Source organism: Lissotriton vulgaris, chromosome 2_1 (assembly GCF_964263255.1).
Source record: "Lissotriton vulgaris chromosome 2_1, aLisVul1.2, whole genome shotgun sequence".
In the NCBI taxonomy this organism is placed as follows: domain Eukaryota; kingdom Metazoa; phylum Chordata; class Amphibia; order Caudata; family Salamandridae; genus Lissotriton; species Lissotriton vulgaris.
This window is the reverse complement of record NC_141687.1, coordinates 311,085,666-311,102,060: the sequence shown is the minus strand read 5'-3', so window position 1 is coordinate 311,102,060 and position 16,395 is coordinate 311,085,666. Positions and strand designations below refer to the sequence as shown.

The 16,395-nt window shown below is 46.1% G+C and overlaps 1 protein-coding gene across 1 annotated transcript in view; it reads right to left on the bottom strand.

The window, feature by feature from the left end:
* LOC147730244 (multidrug and toxin extrusion protein 2-like) overlaps positions 1-16,395 on the bottom strand; it is a 1,772,530-nt gene that overhangs the window by 1,190,393 nt on the left and 565,742 nt on the right. Inside the window, exon 7 of the mRNA XM_086958534.1 lies at positions 4,604-4,701. Coding sequence (XP_086814660.1) covers positions 4,604-4,701 — 98 coding nt within the window. The remainder of the gene's footprint in view (positions 1-4,603; positions 4,702-16,395) is intronic.

The window sequence follows — 16,395 nt, the reverse complement described above, 5'->3', positions numbered from 1 at the left end:
GACACCTGGGGCCATTCATATTATTTTCCCTCTGGAACACGATAATACATTCTGTCTGGTGGCCCCTTCACTGCTTTCTCAGTTTGCCCAACTCAGAGGATGTAAGGTGGGTCTCCTAAAGGTAGGCAAACTGAATCAACCTGCGCTTCAAGTGGGACATCACACTCTGATGCTTAATGGTGTGCCCGATCCCCTCACATTCCATGTCAAAAGTTGTATCCCCATTGCAAAAGAAAATACAAAACACAGGTCTCATGGGCCTCCTGTGATGCCCAGTAGCATTATTTGCATAAGCATCTATATAGCCAGCCTCCCCACCAATGATCTCTAAAGCCAACATACAGATCTTGAGCATCCACTAACATCTCAGCACACCATAGATTAAACAAATAAAAGCACTACACCTACAAAGTGCAAAAACCCACCCACCTCTGCGAGTATACCCTCCCAACACCCTCAACTAATAAATATGAACATGTCCTATTGGAAATATGAAAACGAGCATGTCATCAAAAGAGTGATATACAAAGGTGAGCGATTCATACTCCACAGTACCCAGTCATAAACCGTAATTTGCCCACTGGAAGGTTACAGGCTCCCTTTTGTTAATGCGTCTATCCCGAGGACACGAATCCACTCTGCCAACTGAGTGTGCAGAGATTTGCCTTCTCCGCTTTCCGCGTTCCGCTTGAAGCGCTGGGTATAGGGCAAATTCCTACTGCGGAGCAGAGTTTGCCAGCCCCCGCCTCTACACACCTATTAAACAAGCATTGGCATAGCCAATATGTTTCGCCTTTGGAACCTTATAAGTGTTTAGCAGTGCAGTACATTATCTCCCACTGGCATGCTCACACACTGCAAGCCTTAAATAATAGCGCCACATACCTCGTGCATGCATTTGGGAGGGCGTTATGGGTATATGGTGCCAGTCCGCATGCTGGTATCAGAGGAGAGTGCCACATGGGTACCTGGTCCTACGGCATCTGTGCATGTAAGGGGGAGGCACCAGGGGCCACTATTTCCAGACTGTGCATATGCACCACTGGACGCCTAACAGTGCTCCTTGGCTCATGCACGTGCCAAGGAGTTCTGCTGCTCTATGCGCAAGCACCACATATTACAGGGTGACACATTGGTCTGCTTACTAAGTGCAACAAATGAGTGCCCCTCAGCTCTTCATCAGTGCCCTGCGTGTGCATTCTAAGAACAAAAGGGGATAGGTCCATAAACACGTGGTGGGGGCTAGACCCTTTATAGAATATATAACACAAATTGCCCGAACCACACAATCTCTACAAGCTTATTAGGAGGGAAAAGATCAATTTATTGTGATCCCCTCGACATCCTACTTAGTGTCAATGTTTATTATCTTTTTCAAGTTATGACAAGCTCTATGACAGAAAATAACAATACATTAAATATTTACACACCTATATATTCTTCGTACATACATGAAAAACAGATTCTTTACACAGTACAAAACGAAAATTTCTTGCATCAAACATTACAAAAAACTAAGAATACATCACAAACAACATTAGAACAACATTACAATCAAAAAATGAGACAAATAGGAAAAACCAATCCTGGGGGAATTATAAGCAAATGAATGGCTCTTAAACAAATCAATACTGGACCAGCCGGTCCTAGTATCGTAGAGATGACATTTTATTCCACCCTATAAAAGTGCCGACGCGTTTCGAGATCAGGCACAGTGTCGCTGATCTCTCATCAGGGCTGTTTTATTCTTTGTATCTGTAAGATGCAAAGAAAATATTTTACTCATCACTCTCAAAACCGAACTTCTTTTAAGGCAATGGGCTGAGAAAGAAAATTGCTACATACCAAACTTGGTTGTAAGTAGAGCAGGGCATGAAGGCGTAAAGGATTTCAAACCAAATATTTCTAAACGTGGCCAGGCAGGACAACCTACAAGCAATTTTGGCGTATTTGACGTCTTTGACGCTATGCGACAACTTGAAAGCAATTCGTGCATGCCCAACAGTGATGCTATTCCAGTGATGCAATGGCGACCCTTGCAGTGGCGGCACACTTCTCCGGTGATGAGACGACAAACAGCTGTGACGCAGACATGCTTCACAAGTGATGCAAAGGCGACCCTTGCAGTGGCAACCCACTTCTCCGATGATGCAACAGCAGCAGCTGTGGATGTAACGCGCTTCTTCTGGGTCGTGCTTCAAGCTCCAACTCTACGCAGGATTCTGCAGACAGAATTCCCAGCAAGGAAATTCAGGGGGGACCTAGGGGTGAAGTCTTGTATACCTGAGACTGCCGCGTGAGGCAATCACAGTTCAAGCCCTTGGAGATTCTTCTTTAAGGCAATGGAAGTTCAATAAAAGTTCCTTCTCCTTTACTTGGCAAATAAGCACCCACTGCAGGCCAACCCCTGAAAATAGCACACTGGCACAATTCCTTCAGCTTCTCATGGTTCCTCTCCTTGCAAATGTTTGCCTTGATTTTTCAGAAGGGATCTAGAGTCTTGTGGTCTGGGCCCAAATATTTATACTGGTAAATCCTTTGTCCTCTGAAGGCACAGGGTGCCTGGATCTAGCCAAAACCAGTTCTACGCAGCTTCCTGTCAGGAGATGGAGACAGCATTGTTGAAAGCAGACCTGTCCCAGGAAGCTGAAAGGAAATCTCCTCCCCCTACTCTCTATTCTATGAGGGCTCAGGAGTGAAATGAAATTTCTGCCCTCCACTCTCTATGCACCCAAAATCCTATTCAGCCCAGCCCTGACTCATCAGACTGCTGGAGCCCAAGCCCTCCCTGTCACTCACAAACAAGACATGCAATACACAACCTAGCAGAGGCAGGCTGGATGGTTAGGCAAGAAAATATCCCCTTTCTAAAAGTGCTATTTTCAAACATAGAATGTTAAAACTAACTTCACTAAAAGATGCATGTTATCATTCTGAGTTCAGGCACACTAAATTAGTTTTTCTACCATGTTCCCTGGGTCAGTTAGGATCATAAGATGTTATAATCAAACTGCCCATTCTGGCCTATGGGGAAAGGTCGCCTTGCAATGGTGTAAAACAAAATTAGCTGTAATTCACTATCAGGAAATGCCACACACATCAGAGCATGTCCTACCTCTTACTTACAATGCACAATGCCCTTGGGCCTACCATAGGGGTGGCTAACATGTACACAAGGGAAGGTTTAGGGACTGGTATGTGGGTGCACTTACCAAGTCGACATGGCAGTACTAGACTGCACACAGACTCTGCAATGGAAGGCTTGAGATACACTTTGCAAGCTGCTTATGTGGGTGGCACAATCAGTGCTGCAAGCCAACTAGCAGCATTTGATCTACAGGCCCTGGGCACACATGGTGCACTGTACTAGGGTCTGACAAGCAAATAAAATAAGCCAATCATTGGGTCACTAATGCATTACAACAATTTACAATTGGGAGCACTCGCACTGTGGCACTGAATAGCAGTGGCAGAGGGCCCAAAGCATGTAAACCAGCAAAAATATATCAAAAACAGAGAAGACAAAATTAAAAAATGGAACGGAGACTCATGTCAATGGTACCAGGTCTAACAGTGTGTTTACAAATTATATTACAATGGGGCCCACCATTCAAAGGTGGCCTAAGGCCTACGGCTATTGTTGATTGTTTCTATTTATGAAAGCAAACATATACGAAGGAATCGCTTGATTTCCATTTCATGATAGTGTGTTTTTTGTTCATATATTCATGTATGTTACACTGTTTTGTTTAGGTTTACTTTTCTACCTTTAATAAGACCCCATATGGGCATCTTCTAACAATCCACCAGCACATTAATATAAATGGGGGGCCTTGACCTCTCTGAGACTGATGAGTGCACCTGCTCACATCCACTGAGGTAATTTCTCAAAGGATATTGGTTAATATCCTGGCTAAGACTCTCAGAGATGGGGCGTGCCCTTGCCAGCTTTGGGAAATCTGCCCTTACCAAACAGATATGTGATGATGTATTTCACATCTCATGATGGAATACTTTATAAGCACTAATTTTTGTTAGCCGGGACTCAGATTAAAGGGTAATGACTGATATTAGTGGCGGATTCTCTTTATAATTTTTATGCTCTCAATAATGTCTGTTACCACTGTAACTGTGATATTTGCTGAATTGATTTGGTATATGCACTAGTTTGGCTTCTAATAAAAGCCTTTAACAATAACACTAGTCCAGATGTCTTATGATTGTGCGGACTCAGGAGAAAGAGTGGTAGGAACCCAGGAAACTGTACCTATTGGCTTTACCTCGTTATCTCTTCCTACCATGGATCCATTTCCTGGTAAAGTTTGAAGAGGTTAATTGAACATCTGTCTTTTTTCTCCAACTCCAGATGGTAAATTGTTATACATGTACTACCTGGCTGTCGGGGAAATTTGCAGGGAGTGACCAAAATTATCCTGGCAACACAATAATTTCAATTTACTTGCACAGTTTGTTTTTTATATTATAGCCTTTGAATGAAAGGATGAAACACATACTGTACAAGCATCTAAATAATATGCTACTCGCCTAACCATAGGGTGTGTCTCTTTTTTCTAAAAGTCGATAAAAATAAAGTAGTACTTACTGAACACCGAGATGCAGTACAAACAGGAAGACATAATGCAGAATGCAATTAATGATGTTTGCTGTAATCCCTATGAAGACCTGAGGAACGGTTATTCCCTAAAATGAAGGGGAAAATATGAAATGTGAAAAAAACGAAATTGTGATGCTTGCAAAATGTTTAAGATAAAAGATGTCAATTAAGTAGCAAATACCTTTTTTAGGGGTGTGAGTGAAAAATGTTATGGATTGTGGAGGACGTATAGCTGAAATTCTGGAGGAAATTCTGCTACAAGATACTAGGTCCAGATGGACAAAGCATTATTATAGGAACAAACACTCTGATTCGGAGTTTCCGTCCCCAGTGGACCCCTTCTCCTTTGTTAATGTTAAATAAAGGTGTGTTGGGGAGTAGGCTGTGACCCATGGGACCCCTACCAAATCACAAACTTAAACAAGCATTTACAATGCAATGGTCTCGGCATCATTAAAGGTAGAGCTATTGGCATTGCTCATGACATTTCTTTTTTTTTCTTTAAATCATAAATAAATGGCATTGTCATTTACATTGCCAATACACAGCACTCTGCACTCAACTGCACACGCGCTACTCTGCACACGCGCTACTCTGCACACGCGCTACTCTGCACTCACCACTCTGCACTCACCACTCTGCACTCACCACTCTGCACTCACTACTCTGCACTCACTACTCTGCACTCACTACTCTGCACTCACTACTCTGCACTCACTACTCACTACTCTGCACTCACTACTCTGCACTTACTACTCACTACTCTGCACTCACTACTCACTACTCTGCACGCACTACTCACTACTCTGCACGCACTACTCACTACTCTGCACGCACTACTCACTACTCTGCACTCACTACTCTGCATTCACTACTCTGCACTCACTACTCTGCACTCACTACTCTGCACTCACTACTCTGCACGCACTACTCTGCACGCACTACTCTGCACGCACTACTCTGCACTCACTACTCTGCACTCACTACTCACTACTCTGCACTCACTACTCACTACTCTGCACTCACTACTCTGCACTCACTACTCACTACTCTGCACTCACTACTCACTACTCTGCACTCACTACTCAGTACTCTGCACTCACTACTCACTACTCTGCATTCTGCACACTCACTCTGCACTCACTACTCTGCACTCACTACTCTGCACTCACTACTCTGCACTCACTACTCTGCACTCACTACTCTGCACTCTGCACTCACTACTCACTACTCTGCACTCACTACTCACTACTCTGCACTCACTACTCTGCACTCACTACTCACTACTCTGCACTCACTACTCTGCACTCACTACTCACTACTCTGCACTCACTACTCTGCACTCACTACTCACTACTCTGCACTCACTACTCTGCACGCACTACTCTGCACGCACTACTCTGCACGCACTACTCTGCACTCACTACTCTGCACTCACTACTCTGCATCTAGCCGAGACCTAAAAACTCCACACATATTGCTTAACAAGATCCCTGCACTTCAGGCTTAACCCATTATTGATGGTACCTCCACTCAGTAAGGCTCCAACTCGGGGGAACTCCTTTCTGTCTAAGAAGCTAAAGTGTGGAATTCAATTCACTGCTCGAATAAGAAGATTGACAATCATCCCCAATTCCGAAAAGCACTTCGGACTTGCTTCTCCCCACCTCTGATAACACAAGCTACTGACCCGATACTCAAACAAACGGCAAGCGTAAATGCATGGCTGCATCTCCTCTCACACACACCGCAACCTTCCACATGTATGCGCCATGAGATAAGCCGAACCCTATTTGGAGCATGATTTCGAAACTCATGCACCTCAACCAATCTCTCCCACATAGGACTGTACCTAGGGTAGAACCAGATGTGAGCAGTGTACTTTGATATTCAATACACTGACTGACTCCGCTAGCCCCTCATATGTCAGGAGCCTGGTCCATAACTTTACCGATCTCACTGCACTAAATCCTTACTTAATGACGTTATTCATCCTCCAGTCCAGGCGATGAGCATTGTTCTGTAAATGAGCAGGTTCTCTGTTACATCTCAGATGTCCAATTTACATAATTCTAAAATCAGTCAGCCACCTCCTGTCAGCAGCAACAAGTACAACCACCACACACAGCGCTTCTGCACATTCTAAAGCATTTGGCGACCTTCAAATAGTGTATTTAAAGAAAATGATAAGTTCCTCTTTGGAGACTCACGGAGCTGCAGATAAAATTATTTGAGAATCCTGTTGCTGGCAATGCACCGTAAAACCCCAGTTCGCAACTATGTGTCAGGAAAAAAAACTTGAGAGACCTTACCTAATAAATATTTCACCACCAACCACGAACAAATGCAATGCAAAGCCTAATTTTACACAGTTGCACTGGTTCAAAGTGATATGAAATGCCAGCACCTTTCGTAAACATCCTCTCTCTGGGAGAATAAACCCCAAACCACCTCCATAAATTGTCTTTAACATCTATGCATTGTTAACCGCGGCTACTTGCCGGCCCAGGCTATTGCGCTTGAATGGTCCATTAGCCACTAATATACTCAGCACAATGCCTACCTGCCTACGCAACTGTGCCTGGGGCACTGGGCAGGCGGGGGCACTGTACCCGGAAAAAGAACCCCCACCCCTATCAACTGCTACAGGACTTTTGGGGAGAGGGGAGCCGGACAGAAGGACAGCGACGCGCACCGTACCTGGGGTATGGCCGGCGGTGGTCTCAGGAGGCAGCCGCTAGCCGCTTCGAAATCCTCCGCGGTCCCCCTCACCCAAAGTCGCCCTTCAAATGTAAGGAGGCGGAGGACCCGTGCAGGACAGCACCTACTTCCGGTTTGGCCGGCAATGCTTCCGGGTCGCCGCAGGCAGCGCGGCGGCCCGCCCTGCACGGGGAAGGGAGGCAGCTTTCGAGGAGGACAGCACCTGGCCGCGAGTGCGTTCTCGTGCGCGTGGCCTTAACAAATCGGCGCGCGCGGCCAGTGCTGTCCTCCTGGGAAGCTGAGCCGCTAACAATAAGGTCTCTGGCGAGAGCGAGCTTCGCTCGCTTCTAGCCGAGACCTAAAAAAGTATACCTTTTTTCTAAACACAGCATTTATTTCCTTTAAAGAAAGTGTGCTACATTTAAACATATTAATGTTATCAAAAGGCAATCACAGACATGGTGGGTTGCTGACCCTAGCAGGCCACCATCCATGTGATGGCCCCAGTGAAAGTGTGTGGCTATTTGCTACCTACCTGATTAATATTTATGAGGTAACTTGGATTACAGCGAACTCCAAATCAAAATTTTACAGAGCTCCAAATCAATACATAGGTCAGTTCATAAAATTCTTTTCTGGTACAAAAAAAGTTGGTCGCACATTGTAACCAGTATAATTTGTACATATGGCCCTTAATATTTCCTTTGCACGGCAGTCTTTAATGTCACCGCTTATATCTAAATTAGACCAATAATAATGCTGATGAATCTAATTAATAGGATTTATAAAGGTTTGTTCATGCATAATAAGAATTCGTTTGGGAAATATCATGTAAACATGTCTAAAACTCAGAATATATAACTGTCAGATTATTTACAAATTGTTTTTGCATGCAGCTGAGTCACTTATGCACGCCTATATTTTGTTAGTGACCTTTAAAGTACACCTATCACCTACGGTTGCCTCCTCTCTGCATCTGAGCTGCGCTGGACATCAGCTAAGTGGTAGCCCTGAAGGACGTCTTTAAGCTGATTTAGATCCTCTCCCCTAACATGCAACTTTTGCTTGCTAACCCAGCTGCATGCACATCTGTTTAGGCACACATAAAAAGGGTTAATTCAAAAATATAACACATGCTTGTGTACTATAACTCAGGCTCCACTGAGGAGTGGAAAGCCAAAGGCACGTGCTCCCCAAGACAACCACTATAGACAGAGGCTGTATCATGATGATTTGGTCGGCTCAGAGCCAAGTGACTGTTTTATGTGCCTGCAGGACTTAAATTAAATTCATTTCAATCAATTTTTCTCAGAGATTATTTTATATTTAGACAGCGCAGCTCAGAAAGTGAAAGAGGTGAACCGTGCTCACAGTTTCCAAGCTGTATTGGCTGAAAATAAACCACTAACTCATAGAAATATTGGGTCAAATCAATTCGCCTAATGACCCGCAGGCAAATAAAACAGGCACTTAGCTCTGTACAAGTAAAGCTCATCTTGATTCAGACTCACGGCCAGATGTACAACTGTTTTGTGACTATGCAAAATGGTGGTAAAGTCATTTGCGCATGTAAAAGGACCCATATGTGTTGTACACCAGGTAGTCACAAATACGATTTTGCGATGCTACAGATTACTGAGCTTTTGAGTAACAACAACGGTCCTTGACAAGGAAGAATAACAGTTTCAATAATTATAGGCCACAATATGCACTATAATGAACATAAAGTCCAGTCGGACTTCAGAATTTATTTGATAACTAGATAAGTCAAATTAAACAAAACAACAATAAGGCAGTGGGACACAGTTCTGTATCCACAGTGCTAAACATACAATACACAGTACAATTAACTAGGGATTTTCAGGCATTTAGAGGGTACAGGAGCAAAAAGGTAATTTTTCAATCTATTTGCTTCACATATGTAGAAAAAACATGATTTTTGGCACACAATTGTGAACTAGTGTTTAGGCTACATATTTTGTCGACGGCATTTCGATCCAGTAAAAATGTGGATCATCATCAGGACATTCAATGCTTGCCTGAATTGAAAGCCTCACGATTTAGGAGTCACCGGGTTGCAATTAAGGAGCCTAGAGGGGTTAACCTACGATTCAAGGTCAATTCCTGGAGGGCTGGTAGTAGGATTTAGGCGTGTTATGCCTACGGGGAGCCTCACGGTTAAGGAGTCCCCGGGTTGCGCAATGGGCTATAAGGTCAGTGTTGATAGCGCGCAGCTCATACAACCGGGACCGGTAGTTTGGAGCAATCAAGGGGTGCGAAACCAGTTGAAGTTGTGGCACCTAAGGGGTTGCCGATTCCGAGATTCGGCTGCGAAGCGCGGAAGCCTATAGTAAGGCTCCTGAAATTCGCAATGGACCTTCCGAAGACGTCTCGGGGCACGATCGCGCCGTTACTGAGCAGCAAAAAAATGCAGTCGGATATTTGAGTCTCTTAAATAGTGACTACCTATTTGCAAATCGCAAATCTACATGATCAGACAAGCCGAAATTAGTGAGTGCACGCAAAATTACCTGTTTGCGCGTGCTTTTTACCATGAATCAAAACCAGGTGGTAACAGGGCCCAACCTATACCAAATTGGCCCAGAATGCATCACAAATCTCACTACAATGGCACCCCAGTACGTAATAGCAAGGAGGATCTGGATTTTCGCTGCTCAACAGATGAGACAGAGACAGGAGAAGGTTTTCTGAGTCAGGCTAACCCTGCTTAATAAGACAGAGAAAGAGATATATGACCAGTACAGGCTGAGTAGCAATGTGATTTTGTAGCTCATAGACATCATGAATCCAGAACTAGAAACCAGAACCCATGTCCAGGTGTTGTGATCCCTTCACCTATTGGCCACTGGAAGTTATCAAGAGGTCATTGCAGTGGCTGGAGGGGTGTTCCAGAGTGTACTTTCGTGTTTCTTTTGCAAATTTCTTGACGCCATGATCCACAACATACTCAAACTCATCTACTTGCCCAGGGATGCTACAGAAATCCAGAATACAATACCACAATTTTACAGGATAGCAAGATTTCCACAGGTAATTGGCTGCAAAGATGGGAGCCATGTGCCTATATGTCCCGCATCCAAACTAGAATATATATTCCAGAACCGCAGGAGCACACATTCATTAAACATTCTGGTAGTCTGCAATGCACAATATATCATCATGGACATTGTAGCCAAATTTCCAGGGAGCACCCATGACTCCTACATCATTCACATGCAACTAGAAAGGGGAGAATTTGACGAAGGCTATCTACTAGGTAATGTAATGTGATGTACAAAGTGAAATGTATTACTCCAAACCTCACACAATATAAGTTGTCTCATCCTCATATTTTTGTTACCAGGTGACAGAGTGTATGCCCTGTGGTCCTGGATCCTCACGCCCTACTTGAACCCCAACAGCCCACACGAGAGACGGTACTACAGTGCACAGAGATGCAACAGGAGAATGATTGAGCGGACATTCCGCATCCCTAAATTGCACGTTAGGTGCCTTCATAAGATCGGTAGGGTCTTGCAGTATGAGCCTGTTATGGCTTGTAAAATAGTAGCAACATGTGCGATTCTTCACCACATTGCCTGCAAGAGACGACTACCAATGGAGGTTTCTGGTTCAGACTCAGAGACGATGACCCTGCCCCACCTGTTCGGCACCCATGTGAGCAAAGTACAGCAGCAGAGGGGAGAATACGCAAGGACCACATAGCCAGACAATGTTTTTCACCGTAAAATGCATCCATTCACATCACACCCTCCATAAATTACAAGACTAGTATTATATTTCAAAAAGTGGGAAACCCTTTATTGTCAGGGTAAACATTACTGAATAGTGGGACAACATGTCCCTCTAGGGCCAACATAAACAAAAATGATATGACAAAGGGCCATCACTTCCCCGCAAACAATTAGCCAGGGGGGCAATGGCTTGGTCCACATGCAATGTCCAGTCACTTCCTGCCTCTTCTCATGACTTGTCTGGCTTTTACCCTGTGGGGATGTGGGCTGCCTGCTGCTGCTTCTATGCAGCATGTGTGTCTCGGCAGTGGAGACGCTGCTGTGGCTGGACACCTCAATATCTGGAGCATCCCTCATTGCCCCTGTGATAACACCGGAGGTCTGATGGCCTCAGGAGCAGAGGTCATGGTCTGCAGGCCTCTGGCAACATCTCAATTTAGTGGCCCATTTCTACTTGCAGGGATAGGGTTCATCTTGAGTGGAGGGTGGTTGCCTGTGCCAGTCTAGTAATTGCCCGGTTCAATACGCCCATCTTGCTTCCCCTGTTCCTCACATTATGCCTCTGCTGCCTACTATCCTCCCCCAGCTCAATGCAGTGTTTTGCCAATATCCCAGTCAGGAACTTTGCATCCAGCCGGGCCTAGTTTTCAGCCACTTGGTGGTATATGTTGGCGAAACCCTGGGCCAGCTTGCAGTTTATGACACGCAACTGTTTTCATTGCAGGAGCTAAGTTTGCAGCATCGCCTGCTCAATGCCGCTGGCCTCCGTCTAGTCACCCGTGCCTGCCTGGAAGTGGGCATAGGGCCTTGGATGTTGAAGCCTCTGCAAGCGCTGCGTTGGCTGCACTACACCTGCGAGGGGCTGATTTCGAGGCACAAAGGGCTCCCTTTCCTGCGAACTTCACTGCTAGGGGCCTGACGCTGTGGTTACCCCCGCCGCCATGCTGATTACATCGCTCGGCCGCGGAGAGGGGAAAACCACAGCCCCCAGCCTGCCTCGGAGGACTGTACCGCCCACTTCCCTTCCAGCGCGCCCGGAGGCGCTTAAACTCACGCAGCTTCCACTGAGGAGCGGGGCTGCACTACACCTGCGAGGGGCTGATATCAAGGCACACAGGGCTCCCTTTCCTGCCGATTTCACTGCTGGGGGCCTGACGCTGTGGTTACCCCCGCCGCCGTGCTGATTACATCGCTCGGCCGCGGAGAGGGGAAAACCACAGCCCCCAGCCTGCCTCGGAGGACTGTACCGCCCACTTCCCTTCCAGCGCGCCCGGAGGCGCTTAAACTCACGCAGCTTCCACTGAGGAGCGGGGCTGCACTACACCTGCGAGGGGCTGATATCAAGGCACACAGGGCTCCCTTTCCTGCCGATTTCACTGCTGGGGGCCTGACGCTGTGGTTACCCCCGCCGCCGTGCTGATTACATCGCTCGGCCGCAGAGAGGGGAAAACCACAGCCCCCAGCCTGCCTCGGAGGACTGTACTGCCCACTTCCCTTCCAGCGCGCCCGGAGGCGCTTAAACTCACACAGCTTCCACTGAGGAGCGGGGCTGCACTACACCTGTGAGGGGCTGATATCGAGGCACACTGGGCTCCCTTTCCTGTGGACTTCACTGCTGGGGGCCTGACGCTGTGGTTACCCCCGCCGCTGTGCTGATTACATCGCTCGGCCGCAGGGAGGGGAAAACCACAGCCCCCAGCCTGCCTTGGAGGACTGTAACACCCATTTCCCTTCCAGCGCACCCGGAGGCACTTAAACTCATGCAGCTTCCTCCGCGGAGCCCGGGCAGAGAGCGGGTCGTCTGTGGTCGTCCGGGGATGGCAAGGGACGGGACTGGCCACTAAACTATCTTCACTCCCGCCTTAGCATGGGTAAGCGCAAACTGTTCAATTCACAGGATCTGGGTGGTAGTGAGGCCAAGGTGAACAGAAAATCATCCTCTATCATTTCATACCTTACGTCTGCATTGGGGGTTCTATCATCCCAAATAGAATCAGCTGAAAGAGAACTGGGTCTCCCTACCAATGCTGTACTAAGGGAGGGACCAGAATCTATGCAATCAGTACAACAAGCAATTATTCCTATGGAGCCTGTAGTAACTGTTACACATAAGCCCCTGCCCCAACAAGTGCAAGAGGGGGGAACTGAGATGACCGCCCAAACAGAGGATATTACCCTTGCTGCACCTCCAATGTCCAATAATGGTGCTCCTCCCACTGCTGGCTTTGATCCAATAGAGGTACGCAAGAAATCACGGAAAAAGGACCCCAAACCTGCTGGTATAAACGGTGCGTCCCAATCCACTCAATCCACTATTCTTTCAGACCCCAAAGTGGAGATCTGATTGAAGAAATACTAACAACATGGGTGGAACAGGCTCTATCGGATATATCTAAGGACATCATCGATACCCTTAACAGTTGTGTTGCCGACTTACTATCCAAATGTGATCGACTAAACTCATTTTTGAATCGGCATGAGGCTCTTGTATCACAAAGGCAGCTGGACCCTAACTTTTCCGTTGCCCCCATGCCCTCTGAGTCTCAGGTAATGTCCACACAAACTCAAGGGCCCCTTGTAAATCATGACCATCAGGTGAAACTTCTACTTCCCCAGACTGGGTCAACACAGTCACTCTCTATTCCAACAAGGGGCTCTGCTCCTCACTCGAACCTTGACAGTCAGCAGAGGCCTCAATACGATGATGGGGTTGTGGGTCACATGGTCACATGGACGCTGAGGCTGTGACACAGAAAGGAGTAAAAAAGAGGGTGGTGATGGACGGAGCATATGCAAATCAGTCTGACCCTGTGCCTCATGGGAACAGTCCAGCCCGAACTGCCAAGCCATGTCTTCCCTGGACCGGAAACAAGCTTCCGAGGACCGGTTTCTGTCATTCCAGCCGTCTTCAGCCCGGCTTGATTGAATCCAGTGGCAAAGTGAGCAAGGGACTCACGTCTGAGCATACCCTGCCACACTTATGGCGGCCAAAAGCGGTACAAAAGAGGGTGGTGATGGACGGAGCATCTGAATCAATCAAACACTCACACCCAGTGAAAAGATCTGGGTTTAATCCATCACCGTTCTTTAGCCCACTCTGCCACCCAAGTTCAGACATGGCTATATGCAAATCAGTCTGACCCTGTGCCTCATGGGAACAGTCCAGCCCGAACTGCCAAGCCATGTCTTCCCTGGACCGGAAACAAGCTTCCGAGGACCGGTTTCTGGCATTTGCAAATAGCCATGTCTGAACTGGGGTGGCAGAGTGGGCTAAAGAACGGTGATGGATTAAACCCAGATCTTTTGACTGGGTGTGAGTGTTTGATTGATTCAGATGCTCCGTCCATCACCACCCCCTTTTGTACAGAAAGGAGTAAAGGCACTGCAACAACCCCATATCAACTTACCCCCTGATGCTAGTCCTTTTGTGATTGTTTTAGTTGGTGTCCCTAGACACAGGAGTGGTAGAGTCCTACGGGTCTCTTTTGAATGCTACGAAGAGATTGTGTGACCAAAATTGTTCGGGGTGTGACAATATCTCAAAATTTTTTATTATGGTAAGGCGGTTTGATGGATTGGGAAAACTGTTAAAAGAACCAAAGGGGACTGTGTGATTGTTAACTTTGACAGCTCCCTCCTACCTCCAAGCATGTTATGGGATGGTTCTGCCCTGAAAAGCGGGGAGGGAAAAGTGAGAGCAGTGGCCCTAGGCTTTTTCTATCCTGACCTAGGCCCCCGTCATCCAACTGCCAACTCGAGTTCTTTTGCCACTAGTGGTCCATTAAGGTGGCAATCAAGTATACATGATAATAGGCCTGTGAGGAAGAACGGGAGTGTCCTAAGTGTGACAAGTAGACTTACATGCCCGGACCCAGTGGCTACGTGGATAAGTGGGCTCTGGTTCTGGCAAATAGGTTCTCTCAATTATCTGACCTAAATAGCAATGACTGACTAGGGGAAGGCAATGCGAGTTCCCTACTATGTACAAACGATCTTACTCCTGCACTAGTGTCAGACCCCTCTTATAGAATAGTCAGCTGGAATATTGCTGGGTTAAGGGTCAAGAGGGAGGACCAGAATTGGCTCACATTTGTCAAAGTAATGATGGATAGCACTACAGGAGACCTGGGAGACACACAATAACTTCTGGCTGGATGGTTACAAATCATACTTTCAACCAGCACGACCATCAGTGTCAGGACGAGCTAGGGGAGGTTTGGTGACACTGATTTCCGTGAATCTAAAAGGGGTAGTTAGACTCTAGGAGTCAGCCTCCCCAAATTGCCTAATGGTAGAAATTAGTGACCAACTCAGAGGGAAGTTGTTGTTAATTAATTTTTATAATTCAAGAGAGGGTACTAATGTTAATGAACACCTTCTTTTTTTAGAACAATTTATTGGAAACTATAAAAAAGAGTATAACACTTTAATCGATATTATATTGATGGGAGATTTTAATACACATGTGTGTAATTTTAACTGCCAAACTAATGATAAACATAGTATGCCCACAGTAGCATCTCCACATTTTGAACACAATCAGAGGGGGGTGGCTCTAGAGGATTTCCTGGCATGTGAGAATCTCTATGAACCCTTTTTTCTGGAAGAGAGAAAAAGAGTAGTAACCTTTAAGTCTAGAGACAGTATCTCAATCATTGACTATATTTTTCTGACACCTACCCTTTTGGACCATGTAATCTTCTATAATGCCACAGAGTCCCCCTTCAGTGACCATAATCCGTTCTGTCTGAAACTTAATGCAGGTTTTACTAGAATTGATAATCTAAATCCTACAGGGGGAACCTTAAGTCTAGCCATTAGAGATCAAGGCAGACGGTTGAAATGGTCTAAAGTAGTTCCCGAGCTATTTCTGAGTGACCTCAGTGTTAAATTGGGAGGACATATCCAGAAATGTTTGGTGGATACTAACCACCCAGAGGAAACAATTCTAGCATTTGAGGCAATCTGTAAACAAGTGGCAACAGACCTAAGAGCTCCATCTAAATCCATAAGAATAGTAACGAATAGATGGTTTGATACTAAATGCTCAAAAGCTCACCACAATCTGAAGTTAGCCTTAAAAGCCCACCCTAGGGATAAAGCACTCATTGCTTCCCTCAGAAAGGACTATAAAACTACACTGCAGACCCGTAAAAATGACATCAAAAACGCAACATGGGACAGTCTGACATCTGCTGCTGTCCTGAAAGATAAAGCCAAATTCTGGGCGATTGTGAATAGCCCTCTGTTAACTGGGGAAAACAATGGGTCGTTAGAAATAAATATCACTGAATCTGAGTGGCTGGGACACTTTGAGATAATTTA